At 41.9% G+C, this 15,402-nt stretch overlaps 1 protein-coding gene across 1 annotated transcript; it reads left to right on the forward strand.

Moving 5' to 3' along the window:
• Window positions 1-1,585: 1,585 nt before the first annotated feature.
• On the forward strand, window positions 1,586-15,385 carry LOC120737835 (mitogen-activated protein kinase kinase kinase kinase 2-like). Its single transcript, XM_040038718.1, has 14 exons — window positions 1,586-1,631; window positions 1,737-1,819; window positions 1,915-1,961; window positions 5,242-5,280; window positions 5,931-5,964; window positions 7,463-7,613; window positions 11,563-11,732; window positions 11,905-11,946; window positions 12,413-12,497; window positions 12,966-13,045; window positions 14,248-14,308; window positions 14,388-14,511; window positions 14,671-14,729; window positions 14,814-15,385. Exons 1-14 carry the CDS (start codon window positions 1,586-1,588, stop codon window positions 14,951-14,953), a joined length of 1,161 nt encoding a protein of 386 aa, XP_039894652.1. The 3' UTR covers window positions 14,954-15,385.
• The last annotated feature ends 17 nt before the right edge of the window (window positions 15,386-15,402 follow it).

A 15,402-nucleotide genomic window follows, 5' to 3' on the forward strand; every position in this document is an offset into this window, starting at 1 on the left:
CTGCTGCATGTTTCTGCACGATGATCTTCATGCAGTAACACGACTAACCATAACTGTGACATGAGCAACCGATGACTGCTGGGCAAAATAGTTTCCAAAGTATTCACTTTGTTGAGGTGATTGAATCAGAAGATTAACTTTTGAAATGTTGAGAGCATTTTTGTAGACCGCTCCTTTGATCCCATTTCAAACAGAAAAACTTTGGACTTCTTATTCAAATTCACTTGCAGGCGTTCAGCAACACCTTGCAAAGTAACTGAGCCGAAACGCAGCAGCAGCTTCTGCTTTCTGGTTTAGTCATTTCCTCATCTCCTGCTTCAAAGCGAAATGATCATGTGATCGCTGTGCTTCCTCCTTTCACATCACAGTGAAGTCATTAGAGAAACTGAGGCAAGATGCTAATAAAAGCTGTTCTGCAGATCTTAGTCGAAGACCTTGCATGCTGCCAAATGTGTGCAATTTCTAATTTCTTTACAAAACTAATGACTAGTTTAAACGATGTTAAAAGAAAGCGCTGCTAACTAACTATCTGATTACTATGGAAACCAGTGTTTTCACCTTGTTTCATCCTGTACAGTAATGACATCACAGTACTGTGTACTACATGTACAGCAGTAGTAGCTGAGATTCTCCACTTGAACTGGGAGATGTAAAAAGACAGAATCCAGTTAACTGCAGTCTAATGACATCTAGTGGTAAGATTTGATGCATATCGTGCCATTACTTGATGTTTTGACCTGTTGGCTCAAGAAAGCAGTGCAGGGAATTGCCTAAACTGATGTTATAAACACTCCTTGGTCGCATTTTGTGCCCTGTTCTTATTTCTCTTATTACCTGGCTGTTGGTATTCCTATCATCTTGGACTTTTAGTTTAAATTGCTAACACCCTAAAACTGACTGAATACCAACAGTGAAACCTTCTTCTTTTGCCCTCACATTTCTATTTCTTATCATAATTTCAGTGTGATTGTTTTGTTTTTTTAAATTCATGTTTAATTTTTGAATTTCTTTGACTGGTGATGCTGTTTTTTTGCACCCAGCTCCATCCCTGTTTGGGCCCTGACTCAATATCAGTGTACATTTGATACAATCCAGTTATAATACTCTGTAGTAACAGAGCAATGTTCATTCGATTTGTTACTTTGCCTGACCTGCAATCAAAAATGTCACTTTGACTGAGCATTAAGACACACACACATGCTTAGGAATACAAATACTTTCTATTGAATTGAAGGAGGCGTTGTCTGATGCATGTCAGCTTTCACTCCCCACACACAGGCGTGTTCCAGGCTTTAACATTAATGACAAATGTCATACTCTGATATACTACAGGTAGAATAAGCCATCTAATGTCATTTTTAAAAGCTTTACTGTGGGAGCTTCTAAACCAGCTGTCATCTTGTCTCTCATTTAAAACCAGTAGCTACGATTTATCAGCCCCTAAATGCTTATAAACCTTTTGATTCTTCCAGATGATTTTGATGGTACCTTGTTTATTGTGTTCAGACGTCTCTTCTCAATGACACTTTCTCATCGAGTAAAAATGTTATTCTCTGATATCTGTGCTCACCTGATGTGTGGGGTCATGGCTGCAGACTTCACTCGGCCCTTGTTCACTGCTGATGTCACAGGTTATCTCTGGAGTGCACACCGATGGGAATCGGTGCACCGTAAACACTGTGAAAGTACCAGGATTGTGTGTGAATGTGTTGGTCTGCCATTGTTAGCGTGCTAAGCCCAGTGTTGTGTTCTTTTTGCAGTTGACCAGGTGAAGTTTGGGCCTCCACTGAGGAAAGTGACAGAGCCTTATCCTGACTTGGTAATGCATGTTTCCTGCAGGTATACTGATGGCATTCAGTCCATGACAACACACGGATTTGACCAAAGGTTGTGTTTGGGTTTTCCTTTCTGCAGGCCTGTTATGATGACTGGAGTCTGTCTGGAGATGAAGGAGGCTCACCGTAAGACCTTTGTTTCATCTTTCTTCAGTTGCTTGTTAAATATTGTTGTTTTTGGCTGTTGAGATGTCACATTGGCACACTGCACACTATAATATAACAAGGTGCATTTAAAAAGTTGCTAGATTGGATCAGCTGGAGGGAAGTTGTGTTCTGCTGTGGTTGATTGTTACTCTGTCAGGTAGCAGGGAAAAGGTCGCGTGGTAGCCACATCAGTCATTTGTAGACTGGGCTAGGCTAACTTATCTGGATTTTTATATTTTTGTTTGTTTTGTTTATTTACAAAATCCAGCTGATGGGTAGCATGTATAAGTTTTGAAAAAACTTTGCATGAATTATTTTAGCAGGTGTTTGCTTTGTTCAGCCAACATGGAGTGATTTTGGTATCTTTTTCCAGGATGTAGCACCATAAATCGTAACTCATAAAAGTATACATGTGGTTCCTATGTGGCCAGAATGCCAGCTTATCCACACAGTATGAGAACAGTATTACTGCAGGTACCAAGAGAACAGAGTGTCCTCCCAGAGCAATGAGGAGTAACCTGTAGTAAAAGCAAATAAACAAAAAGAAATTTAGTATGATTTATTCTAACTGCATAACTTTGAAAAAAGTTAACTGTTTGCAGTAAGAGTGGATGAATCGATTTACACCAATAAACAAAACACGAATCAACTGCCGACTCTGTTTAGTTAGTTTGTGCCTCTGCCCTCCAGCTGATCCAATCTAGCTGCGTTCATTCACAGATTGTGATAATGAAGTAATGCTCCGTATGTCTGGATACTTCCAGGTGCCAGTTAAAATAATGGAGACTATACTATTGCCCCTTTATCACGTACACGTTGGTAGTGCTGTGTTGGACCCTTTTGCCTTCATGCCAAAGATTCAACAAGGTGCTGAAAACATTCCTTAGAGACTTCGCTTCAAACTGACATGATAGCATTGCATGCACTGCTGCTGCAACATCCAGGATTGCACTGAGACCTTTGACCGCGGAGCACAGTGAACTCGCTGTCATTTTTAAGACCGTTATCCTGCTGAAGCAGCTATCAGAAAATGGGTACACTCGTTTCACACGTCACTTCTCTTCCTGATGCCTCAGTTTGAACTTCAAGTCCAACAGATGTTTGCATTAATGAGCAACGACCGGTGAAAATAGAGTGTACCCACAAGTGCACCTAATAAAGTGGCCAATAAATGTATATTTATGAAAAAAGATGGTTGCATAATCTATTTAATTTCTTTTATTTTGTTTTTAAAATGATGACATGTGCACAAAGGAATCGTTTACAGTTGTGATCAGACGTTTACGTCCACTCTGGGCTTTAATCAACACAACAACATCTTTAATGACTTAAAAAAACACCAAACTTTAAAAAAAGTTTTGATTTTCACTAATCCACATAGAGTCTAAGTATATATGCTGGCTGCATATGCAGTTTTGGTTAAATATTTCTTAACAAGTTGTGACTGGACACTGTTGGTAGTCATCAACAAGCTTCTGGTGTAATTCTATCGAACCACTGTTCTTGGAAAACTTGGTAAATTGGTTGGTTTCCTGGTACAGACCCGACCTCCGTTGAGGTCAGAGCTTTGGAAAGGTGATTTCATAAGCGTCATGTTTGTTTTATCCATTCTAGAACCAGTGATGTATGTTGATGTGTGTTTGGGATCATTGTCCTACAGTGTTCCACTTTGTGTAGCCTACCATTACCACCGGCAGCAAAACAGCCCCAAAGCATGATGTTATCACCACTACGCTTGACAGTGTTCTCAGGTTTGAAAGGCTCACCTTTACTCCTCCACACATACCAAACTACCTTTCTCTAGAAGGCGTTTGGCTTGTTCGTGTGGGCAGCTGCAAATTTCCCTCAAGCTTGTGTCGATTTTGGAGCAAGAGCTTCTTGCTTGGTTAGCACCCTCTCAGGCTATGGCGACGTAAAACTGTCTTCACTGTTGACAGTGATGCTGGTGTTGAGCAGTTTCTGGTCCATGCCAGTCTTGAGTCTTGAACCTTGGTGATTTGTGGGTTGTTCTTTAACGCCCCGGCTCATTTCCTGTCATCCAAGGGTGTTTGTCAAAGTCTGGAAGAAAACCCAAAGTGGTATAACTTGTACTAATGTACAAGTTTGAACTGATGACCTTTGAATCTGCAGAGACCCTGACAATTTGCATAAACCTACAATTCTCCTTCTTAGATCTACACTGAGTTCCTTGGACTTCCTCGTTGTTCTGAGTGTTTGTCAGTCCAGTGAGTGCCACACTGAGGATGTGGAGAAGTGGGTGAAGAATTTGTCTGACAAACAGCTCACCCAAGCGGAGAAAAACATCCATCCCGCTAGTCGAACTGATCACGAGCCCCTGAAACGAGACCCAGGAAGTGTTTACAGTAAGAGGGGGACAGACTGTCTGAAGCAGTTAGAACAAGACAAAGCTACTGACCGGACCTCATACCACAGGTCACAGGCTCTCTGTGAATGGTACTCATGGCCACTGATCAGTGGTTGTTCTTCCTTCAGTGGTGCTGGTTTCAGTCATTATGCAAATGTCCTGTTTATAAGATTGAAACCTGCAGTCAGCTGAGACTGAAGAAGTCACCTGGTGATGACGAAACGTTTCTCCCACTGAAAACGTCCAGATGAACAGAATCAACCTTTGTGGATTTCCTTAGCTGGATGATTGAGCGTGCATCAACATGATGTTTCAGGCATCTACATCATGAAGCTCATTGAGAGAAGGCCAAGCGTTTGCAGCATTGTCAACAAAGCAAAGTCTACTTTGAAAATATAAGATGTATTTAGAATTATTTATCAATTTTTTCTTCGCGACATAATTCCATATATCTTGCTTCGTATATTTGTAGTTACAAACTGAAAACATCAGTGTAGAAAGTCGTAAAAATAAAGGAAAAACATCAAATGAGAAGATGTGTCCAAACTTTTGACTCTGTGTGGATCTGCAAAAATTCAAATTAAATTCAAACTTGTACACCCAGATCTTGTTTTTTTTTTTTTTAAGTCATTAAAGAAAATAAATCATTAAAAGTCCATTAAAAGGCTTTATAAACATTTGACCACAACTGTACATAATCCCTGCTGCAACTCTTCAAGCATATAACTGGGTAAGTTGTGTTTGATGGTAGGTAAACTGGAAATAACCCTTGGCACAAAAACGAGTGCTCTAAGCCTGAGTTTGAAATGATAGACGGTGATCAAACCTTGGGTTAATTCCTTCTTGGGCCATTCAGGCCTGTAGTCAGATAAACATCAGGTCTTCGTGTTGCAGGAGCCTGTTGGAATGTGTGGAGCAAGCTCTCGAGCTGAGGTAGGCCATGTCCATTAACTCTAGCCTTTCCTAACACCAATGTCTCCCCATCCCACCTGAATTCGCCTGAAATAAGCTGCTTGTCATGGAATTATTCTTGATGTGAAAATCAGCCATTGTCTGTATGTTGGGTATAATCAGCAGGTTTGTGTTCAATCTGATCTAATCCCAACCTCCATGAACTGGAGTTTGGGAGCACTTTTGATTTAGCACAAATGTACGTGTTTTGTTTTGTTAACTTCTTTGGGTTTGTGTTACTTGTCACTGATGTGGTGCTTGTGCTGATTCCCTCACATTATGTGGAAAACTGACTAGTGCTAGACTTCGGACTGTGCAGGGTTTTTTTTTTTTCTATTTCTTCTTTTTATCCATGATGTCGTTGGATATAGGAGGGGAGCTGTTACCTCCTGCATAGTGTTTGATTCTAAAAGGTTTCCACACCAGCACCGCGTCAGTGAACGTCTGGTGTTTGCTTGCTTTGTTGTAATGTTTCCTTCAGATTTTTGTTCATGTCCTGCTCTTAGCCAACCCTCAGCATCTCCAGCACCTGCCTTTATGTCCGGCTTGTTTCTATTATGCTTGATGTGGATTTCATTATAAGACGTCTTCGCCTTTTAGAGCATGACCATTGTTGCTCCTTTGTCTTTCAGGAGTTTAACCATCAAGAGAGTGCCATGTGCTGATGTGAGTGTGAATCATTCTGCCATAAACAAAATCTCTGTCGCAATTCGGTCACTCTAGAGTTGTTCATATATACTGTGTCTGTGTGTATCTTCAACTTTTATATACTAGTTTATATGTTGCTAAAGGTATTCACTCACCTGTCCAGATCATCAAATTCAGCTGTTCCAACTTGTATAGAATCAATTGGCTTCAAGTCGATATGCGTGTGAAGGCAGATGAGCAAATACTTTTGTAGTATGTGCAGTTTCTACTCTTCCATACTAGTTTAATATGTGTACACCTAAAGATGACAAAAAATGCTTAAAAATGCAAAGTAGCATAAGTGTTTTAATGGAAGGTGAAAATTGTGTGGAAAGCTTTAATTATGACTTTCCATCAGTTTCCTGCCTGTGCGTTCTACTAACTTTAAAATTAAATTAGCCTTCCTCAAATTCTACATTTGCCTCAGTACAGTACAGGTTATTTGTTCCAACCAGCCTCTAGATAGCGTGGTTTTACAGTGGGTAATGCTTTCTCAGACCCTACCTGGGGCCTTTCTGTGTGGCACTGGTGCGCTCTCCTCCTGCCACTTGGGGTTTCGCTGGGTAACTGGCTTTGTCCCAGTGTAAATACATGCACGTTAGATTAACTGGCAGTTCTAAATTGGCCATAGATGTAAAGGAGATAAAGAGTAAAGAAGGCTTACTTAGCCAGCTACTTAACCCCCTCAGCCAGCTAAACCTACTCCCGTGTACTGACTCTGTAAATGCCTAATTTAAGTCCAAAAACACGTGTTGAGTTTTTGGGGAAACTTGAATGTCCCCAGGAGAATAAGGATTTGCTGCAACCTTCCATGACCAGGGTAAAAATGGCTTTATTCTTTCTGGATCCAAGATTGCATTAACTGCTGGACTCTTCTTTCCTGTACCCTAGCACAGACCTTCACAGGGAGTCTGGGGGCCAAGAGGCTCCTAGGGTGCCCTAATCTCCCAATCCAGAGGCACCTTCTCAGTTGTATCAACTAGGATGGCTCCTTAAGCCATCCTAAACTTTAAGAAACTTTCCCCCAAGGAGTTGACCACTGCCCAATCCATTTGCCACTGAATCCCTCTGGCCGCCTCCTGCAGGTGGTGGATCCAAAGCAGTGCAGGCTTCCTTTGGGCTGCTGCTGGCCAGGCACCATTGGCTGGGGCCCAGCCACCAGGCGCTCACCCTTGACTACCCCCCTCCTCCCTAGCATTGGCTGCACCTCTCGTGGGGTTTTTAATCGCTTATCGCCTGGTCCAGTTGTAGCAGGGGTAAAATGCCCTCGACAGCTGAGGTCCTGGGAACACCCTCTAATGCCAGTGGAGAAGGGAGGAAACACCATGACTCACCACAGAGGCATTATTCCATCTGATGAACATGCAGAAATGTGTTCAGTATAAAACCATGGGAGTCACATTCCCATGCACATCAGCCTTGTCACATGCAGTAATGTGTATTTGTATTTGGTAACATGTTTGATGGTGTTTCTCAGGGAGGCAGAAAGAGCAGTGTGTTCAGTCCGTCTACGGCCTCACTGCCAGCCTTCAGCTCTTTGACTCCCAGCACAGAGGACAAAGATCTTACACCGAGACCGACCTGTACACTGGGCCCCGACAGCGCTGTCACAGCCGACTCCACCACAGGTACTCATCACAACATTAGACCTCAGCTTTGTCTGCCTTTAAACAGACACTTTTTCTTTTAACTTCTGTTCTGTCCCACATAACGTTGCAGTTTCAGATGTTTGTATTAGACTATTTCAGACAGTGAGGAAAACATATGTGATCCCAGCGATGTCTTTATATACTTGATGTTTCACCAGGCGCAGCATACTGTTGATGCACAGGTCATAAGCACTGGGTGGTGCTTCTTGGTAGGCTTCTGTAAACGTCCGTAGCTTTAAATAAAGCTCCTTCAGAGGGGAAAGTTATAAAACTACTATATTAACTTTTGACTGTGCAGTTGTTAAGGATTATTTACATGAACGTCACACAGCATATCAAAGTAAAAGAGCTCTCTGTAGTTAAAGTATCCAGTCAGTGATTCCAGAACGGTCCCAATGAACGACCTAAACTACCAGTCAGAAGTTTTAGAACACCCCAGTTCTTCCAGTTTGTTATTGAAAATGATGCAGTTTAATGTCTGATTGCACTCTGAAATGAAAGCATAGTGCAGCTGGAGTTAAAAAAGAAATCATGGAATCAGTTTTAGACCAAAATGTATTCTAAACTTTGGCTCATCAAAGTCGACCCTTTGGCAGACATAACAGCTGAACACAGCCGTGGCTTCTGTCTACAGTAGAAATCAAATATTCTCCCATATCTGCTGCAGAAGTTCCCATAAATGTGGACCTTGTAGGTTGTTTTGCTTTGCTTCTGTCCAGTTCATCCCAAACCAGTTCGATGGGGTTGAAGTCTGGAGACACTGCTGGACACTCCGTGTTTTCAATCTTACTGTTTTCAAGCTTTCGCGTCTTCCAAATAAAGAGAGGAGCAGAATATCCCATCGTGTTATATCTTTGTTTGTTTGTCTAATGAGCTTGTTGTAATTGGCTTCAAATAATTGCTTGGATTTTGCCGTGAGTGTAATTCCTAGATATCTAAATCCTTGTCTGGGCCAGCGGAAGGAAACCCTTTCAATCATTTGCATAGCCCAGTCCCCAGATATCATCATTGCCTCTGATTAATTTATTAATCTTGTATCCTGAGACTGAGATATGTGGGCAGGCAAAAAGCCATCCTTCAATCGGTTCAACATATATGCTATCAGAGATAGAAAATGGATACTGTGCCACTATCTCTCAGTTAGTTAAGATGAATAACTCTCCTGCCATCATAGGTGGCAACTGATGAAAGCTTAGTGGCTCCTACACCTTTAGAGGCCTTAAAGGTCCAGTTTTTGGCTTTTGTACAAGAGACTTAGTTTAGAGCTCCCCAGTTCATCAACACTAATCCCTCTCTCACCTCTGTCTGATATAACAAGAAAGTATTAATTGGTAAGAAAGCGTTCAAGTGGGATGCGTGTGCTAGGGCAGGAATTCATCAGCTGGGGGATCTGGACCTTGATCTAATCTGAAGGCTAACCCAGATCCTCCATCTAGTATCCAGGAGTTATTCCAGAACCTGCTGGAAATGTCAGAAAGAAGCCAGGACTTTAGTTCATATGCTGTATGCATGTGGAAAATACATGTTAACCTTATGAATGATCTTTTTCATCTTAATCTCTCTAAGACTCCAGCTTTGTGTGTCCTGGGTCTGTTACCTGACAGCATGAATCTTTCTGGAAGACAGAGGCTCTGGGTGCATCTGGCTGTTATGACAGGTTGCAGGATAATACTGCATCATCTAACTCTTGTTGATATGAACAGGTCATGTACAGAGTTAAGGGGAGAGATATCTTTAATCAGGTCTGGGGTCCCTTTTTGCAGTGCATGATGTTCTGTCTCAGGTCGGTTTCTAGAATCAAAGCTGCAGAGCACTGCAGTCTCTGTGACTGTCCCAGGATTTGTTTCTCTTAATCAGGTTATTAATTCCTTTCATGTTATAACTAACAAAGTGCATATGTGTCATTTTCTCTATATGATTGCATATTCCCCTTTGCTCTGTACGCGAGAATGGGATATTTTTAGGGTGCTGAATCCAAAAATGTTTGTTTTTTTGCAAAAAATCAGGGTGTTTTGTCTCGATCCCAAAGTTTCATCTTGAAGTAAGCAAAATAAACTTTATTCGCAAAATCCCTTATGTTCCTTTGTTGACTTTTAACAGCGTATTCAGCACAAATCAAACCAAAGTTGTCTGGAGAAATGACACAACCTCTCGGAGCCATAAAACAGAACTAAAACACGAGTGTGGCTGATACAGCAAACAAAATCCTGAATGTTGAAACATGAACAAAATCTGATAGCAGAGTGTTTATACTCATTCCTACTGCCACAGAAAACACGTCAAAACATGCTTATAGCAGCCAGTGAGAGTCCTTACCTTTCACTATGAACAAAATAAACCTGTTGGGACGTGACCGTCTGAGCTCCTCCCACTACCAAACCCCCTACACATTTTCTATTTGTATTTTTCTTGAGTCTCACGCTTAGAAATATTAAATAAATGTACGAAATCATTATTGGATATGTTTTTTTAAATCAAGTATAAAATCCAACATGATGGAATTTTAAAAAATTCTTCCCGGCTTCAGGGAGTAAAAATTGATAAGAAACAGTCAATAAATCCTAGGTGAGTGTAATCCACTCATGTTAAACCTAAACGCGTCCTCCGTCTGAACTTTATAAATATATCGTTTGTTAATATGGAATATTTTACTATCTGAAACGTATCTGCATCGATGTTTTGGCAGAAACAAAACATCCACTGTATGTTGTGTGCATCTACTTCTTTGTCTCGAGTTCTTCTTTCTTTTGTCCCTTTCTACGTATCAATCAACACATATTCAAGTCGCTCTAGAATTGAGTTAATTTAGAGTTCTTCCTGCATAAGGGCCCTGAGGTCTGATGCTGACGCCGCTGCCTCCCTGTTGCTTCTCCAGCCTTCCTTCAGCTCCTCTTCGATGCACTCTCTTTCTCCACGCCCTGTTCAGACTCTCAGAGCTCTTTCAGCCGCCGTGCGGCCTCTGTTAGGTCTTCTCTCCGGTGTCCAGTTTTATTCTCAGCTTTGCTGGATATAAACAATTTGCCTGCACATTTATCCTTATAAGTTGCTTGATGTGTCTTTATCCTGTCTTCCTTCTCTCACCCCAACTGGAGCAGCAGATGGCCCCGCCCCTCCCTGAGCCTGAGCCGGAGGTTTCTTCCTGTTAAAAGGGAGTTTTTCCTTCCCGCTGTTGCCAAAGTGTTTGCTCATAGGGGGTCATATGATTGTTGAGGTTTTCTGTTTTGTCTGTATTATTGTAGGGTTTTTTACCTTACACTATTCAGCACCTTGAGGCAAATGTTGTGATTATTTGTTGATATATACATTAAATTGAATTGTTACAATGCGCCTGCATCAGCAGAGTTAGAGTGCAGAGCAGTTACACAGAATTAGACAAATGATAGAAAACTCAAAACATAACATATAACACTTTAACAGAAAAGTAAATCAACCTTCTAACTCCACAATATCATCACATAAAATAAAAAGTTATCTTCTACCTGGGATGTTGTATCTTGGCTCAGGCTTTTTGAAAAACTGCTTAACGTTGTTAGTGTCTCCTCCTTGTGTGCCATCGTGATCTGGTTGTACTCGATGGAGTGTTTTTGCCTCAAGTGGTGAAACACGTTTGTTGTTTATTGTTTCCACCTTCAGCAGGAGCAGTTTTCTTGCATATTCTAGTCATCTTTGTACTTTCTTAGAGGTTGTCAAAGTATCTGCTTTTTCAGGCTGACACACTGCGCTTGCTTGTTGTTTTGTACGCTAATGAATGGTTTTGCTATATCACTGATGTCGTGATGTGGAACTTTAATACCATGTAATAATGTATATTGCAGTTACTGCAGACATGACTTAATGCATGCATTAACTTCAGCTATGACCGTAATAGTTCCACTTTAAGCTGACCAAGCTCACAATGAGTCCCACAAAAATCTCTCTCTCTTTTTAGCCTTGGCCAGGTGTTCAGCCACTCAGGACATCACAAAGGGCTGCAGTGAAACGTGTCAGCCAGCGGAGGGCGCTGTGCCAGCAGAGTTGGTTACTACTGCTTCCTCACCCAAGCGAGAGACCCCACTATCACCAGAATGGAGCACACTGAGGAGGAAGACGAAGGATGATGTAAGTGGAAGCCTCAGCATATCAGCCTGTGTGACTTGCTAACCTTATAACTTCCTAATGATTGGATCCTTTAAAGGTGTCGGACTACACACCGTGTAACAGTCAAAATGCTGATTTGTGACATTTACAAAAAATAATAACATTTGTTATGTGTAACCTTTGACATTTTTAGAGCGCTGATTGTCATGGCCTTCCTCCCACCCCTCAAGTCCATGTAAGTGTGAAGTTTAACATTTTACGCCCAAAGCTCTCATGACTAACACGATATGCTTCCTCACGTACAACCGTGTGTTTTAATGGCTGCGTCCTGCCAACGGATTCCACAAACCTCTGCACCTTCTCACTACTTCCTCACTTTTAGAGTAACTCTTGTGCAAACTGGTTTGTGATCTAAGGAGCTTTGAAAGACAAAGAGTCGGGACGTTTCATCTCTTATCTGAGAAGCTCCTTCAGTTCTAAGAGCAGTAGGTGGAGAGTCCCAGATTTTAAGGCCTATTGGGAGACAAAGCTCCTCAGATTACCGTGACCTGGATGACTGAACAGAAAAAATTACTTGTGCAACTTTGAATAAAAGTATAAAGGCCAGTTTGGTTTTGTTGGAAAGATAACATACCTAAACTGAAGAGTCAATCTAAACATGCCAGACCATATGTGATTCATTTGCTCTGCTGCTTCTGTAGATGGGAGCCTGCTTCTCTAAAGTCTTCAATGGCTGCCCTCTAAAAATCAACTGCGCCGTCACCTGGATTTTTCCCAAAACAAGAGGTCAGTGGTTTGGTCTGTGGTTCTATTTTTACTTCATAGTGGAGTAATGAGAGCGTTTTCTCAGAAATCTCACAGCAGCAGGTTTATAACAGGTTTATATTAATGTGAGCAGACAGTTCATTTATGCAAGGTATGATGAAAGGGAGACTTCTTGTTTGAAAGGAAAGCTGTAACTGACTTAAATGTGGCTGTGTTCTCTTTAAGATGGTCTTGTTGTGCAGAGATGCTCTTTGTTACGTGTGCACGTCCTTCAATGTGTCACAGTGAATGTGATGTGACACTGTAGTGGCCAGGTGCCTGCACACAGCATGGGTCATGTGCGTGCTGTTGCCTGGCATTGTAGCACAAAGAGGCACTCTTAATGGGGATAGCAGCCAAAGTGAAAGCAGGTCTGGTGTCTGAACCTTGTGATGCGATGGTGTTTGGTGCTGATGGAAACTTCTTTATATAAACACTTTTCCTACTTAGATCAGTATCTTATTCTTGGGGCAGAAGAAGGCATCTACACACTGAACCTTAATGAACTTCATGAAGATACATTAGAGAAGGTAAGATCGTAATTCTCTCACATTTGTATAATGCTTTAACAGCCATGCTGTCCACTCCACTTAACTGGCCTGAATCCTTTATTACATGTCCTGTGTTTAATGAGTATAATTGGTAACATTTTAATGCTTTTCATTGTCCTCCATTCTGGTGAAGTTATTGGAAAGACGACTTATTTGCAAAGCACCAAGGGAAAGTCAGCAAAGCAAAACCAAGGCTTTGACTTTAGCTGCCCACAAAATTAGCCAACAACAAAACAGAATCCCAAAATGAGCACAGAGGCAGGAGCTATGTGTGGAAGACATGCTACATGCTACAAAACAGGGATTAGAACAAAGATGAACAGATGGGGATCAAGGTACGGGCAAAAATGATTGGACACAGATGACGGCGATGAGAGGAAAAGGAGGGAAGACGGACAAAAACACGACACACCAGAAAACTGAGCAACACATAGACGAGACAGAGGTCAGACAGGGGAAACATCAGGGCTACTAGTAACACAAGAACATTAGAAACACGAAGGAAAGGCAGCTAAGACTAATACTTTCACAATATCTTATACTGAAATGGGTCAAAGGTCAAGTGGCTATATTCATAAGATGCTCGACTATCCGTGCACAGATGTGCAGGAGGAATAACTCGGTCCAGAGCAGGTTAGATCTGCAGCATAAGATACTATGACAATATAACCCCAGTAAGGAGCGACCTCCTTAAAACCAGTCTGTGCTTAACACTGCAATAACACTGCAAACCCTAAATCTGGCAAACTTCTCCCGATGTTTCCACTGAAGGGGTTGGAAGGTAAAAAGCGCTGAAGGTTAGGTTTGGAGTAAATCATGGATGTGTGCACGTGAGTGTGCGCATGTGTGTGCACGTGTTTGTGTGCAGCTTGTAGTGCAAACGTGCGTGCAGAATTCATGCACACATGTGTAACTGGTCGTTTTGAGGTAGAAAAGAGTGATGCGCGGTCAAGCTGGTAGTTGAAAGTGTCAGTCAGAGTAGAAGAGCATTGTGTAAAAATGCAAGTAATAACAGAAAAGTGCAAGTCATTAATCGCATCACCCTGAAAAACCTGAGTAAGGAGTGCAGCTCCTGATGAAAGGAGGAGCACTGAAAACCAGGAAATGGTGTTTCTGGAACAGTCTGATGACTGAAGCTGGATGTTTGAAGTCTCAGTGAACTGCTTGTCTTTTCCCCACAGCTCCTCCCTCAGCGATGTATATGGCTATATGTTATGAACAATGTGCTGATGTCCGTATCAGGTAACAAACAGCGTGACACAAACGCAGAACATTGTGTCCACTCGATAATATGCTGCTCTAAAAAGGCTCCATCCTGCAGGGAAGTCGTCCCAGCTTTACTCGCACAGCCTGCCAGCTCTGTTTGAACAGAAAGGACATCTGCACAAGAAACACAGCAGCCTGTCGCTCAGCACCAACCGCCTCACTGAGCGGATCAGTCTCAGGTACAACACGCCATCACAGATGCAGGGAAACAGGAGCTGTAGGTGCAGCAGTATATAATGTCATGTATGATGCTACCAACCTGATTTGAGGAAGGAAGGGATACTGTAAACCCAATTTTGTCTGCTTGTTCTGACCTGGATATTCTCTGTTGGCCACAGAAAGTTTGCCATATCTGTAAAGATCCCTGACACTAAAGGTTGTAGGAGGTGCAGTGTAGGTAAGCAATGCAGAGTTACTCTGGTCAGTCTGTTTGTTCACGGAGAACAACTGCAGACACTTAGTCCTGCTCTCTCTGTTTCAGCAAGAAACCCATACACAGATAGCACATTTCTGTGCGGGGCTGTCCCATCTGGCCTGGTTTTACTCTTGTGGTATGAGCCTCTTCAGAAGTTCATGCATCTAAAGGTTTGTACAGATATGTCGAACTTGCCACCTGAATAAATGTCTTCCTTTCTAACTCTAACCCTGTTTCCACAATGCAAACCAGCCATTAGACCTGAATTACATAAAAGTAGACAGACAGCATATCAGAATCTGAAGCATGCATTGTTGTTTTTAATAACATATGCATACTTTTTATTCAAGCCCAACAAGATTTTAGAGACTAAATAAAAGAAACGTTGTATAAACGCCGTCCAAAAACACCAACAGCACCTTCTCTGGGTCCAAGCTCGTGTAACTGAATGGTTACCATGTGTTTTCTGTGCTACAGGAACAGTGTTATCAGCACACAGTTCAATGCCAGCATGCACCATTAGATCACATAGCAGACTAATTGACAGGTTTTTTGTGAATGTCTCGCACATTTCATGAAGATAATGTATGTACTGTGAGAACAGAGCTCTGTGTTAAGCCTGTCTGCAGTCCTAACACAGTGCTGCTTGGAGAAA

This window comes from Simochromis diagramma, unplaced genomic scaffold, assembly GCF_900408965.1.
Source record: "Simochromis diagramma unplaced genomic scaffold, fSimDia1.1 OVJJ01000336.1, whole genome shotgun sequence".
NCBI classification, from domain to species: Eukaryota; Metazoa; Chordata; class Actinopteri; order Cichliformes; family Cichlidae; genus Simochromis; species Simochromis diagramma.

Coding starts and splice junctions, on each gene's coding strand:
- LOC120737835 (XM_040038718.1), top strand. CDS start 1,586: ATGGCTGCAGACTTCACTCGGCCCTTGTTCACTGCTGATGTCACAG. Junction 12,498..12,965: donor GATTTTTCCCAAAACAAGAG/GTCAGTGGTTTG, acceptor TTTCCTACTTAG/ATCAGTATCTTATTCTTGGG. Junction 13,046..14,247: donor ATGAAGATACATTAGAGAAG/GTAAGATCGTAA, acceptor TTTTCCCCACAG/CTCCTCCCTCAGCGATGTAT.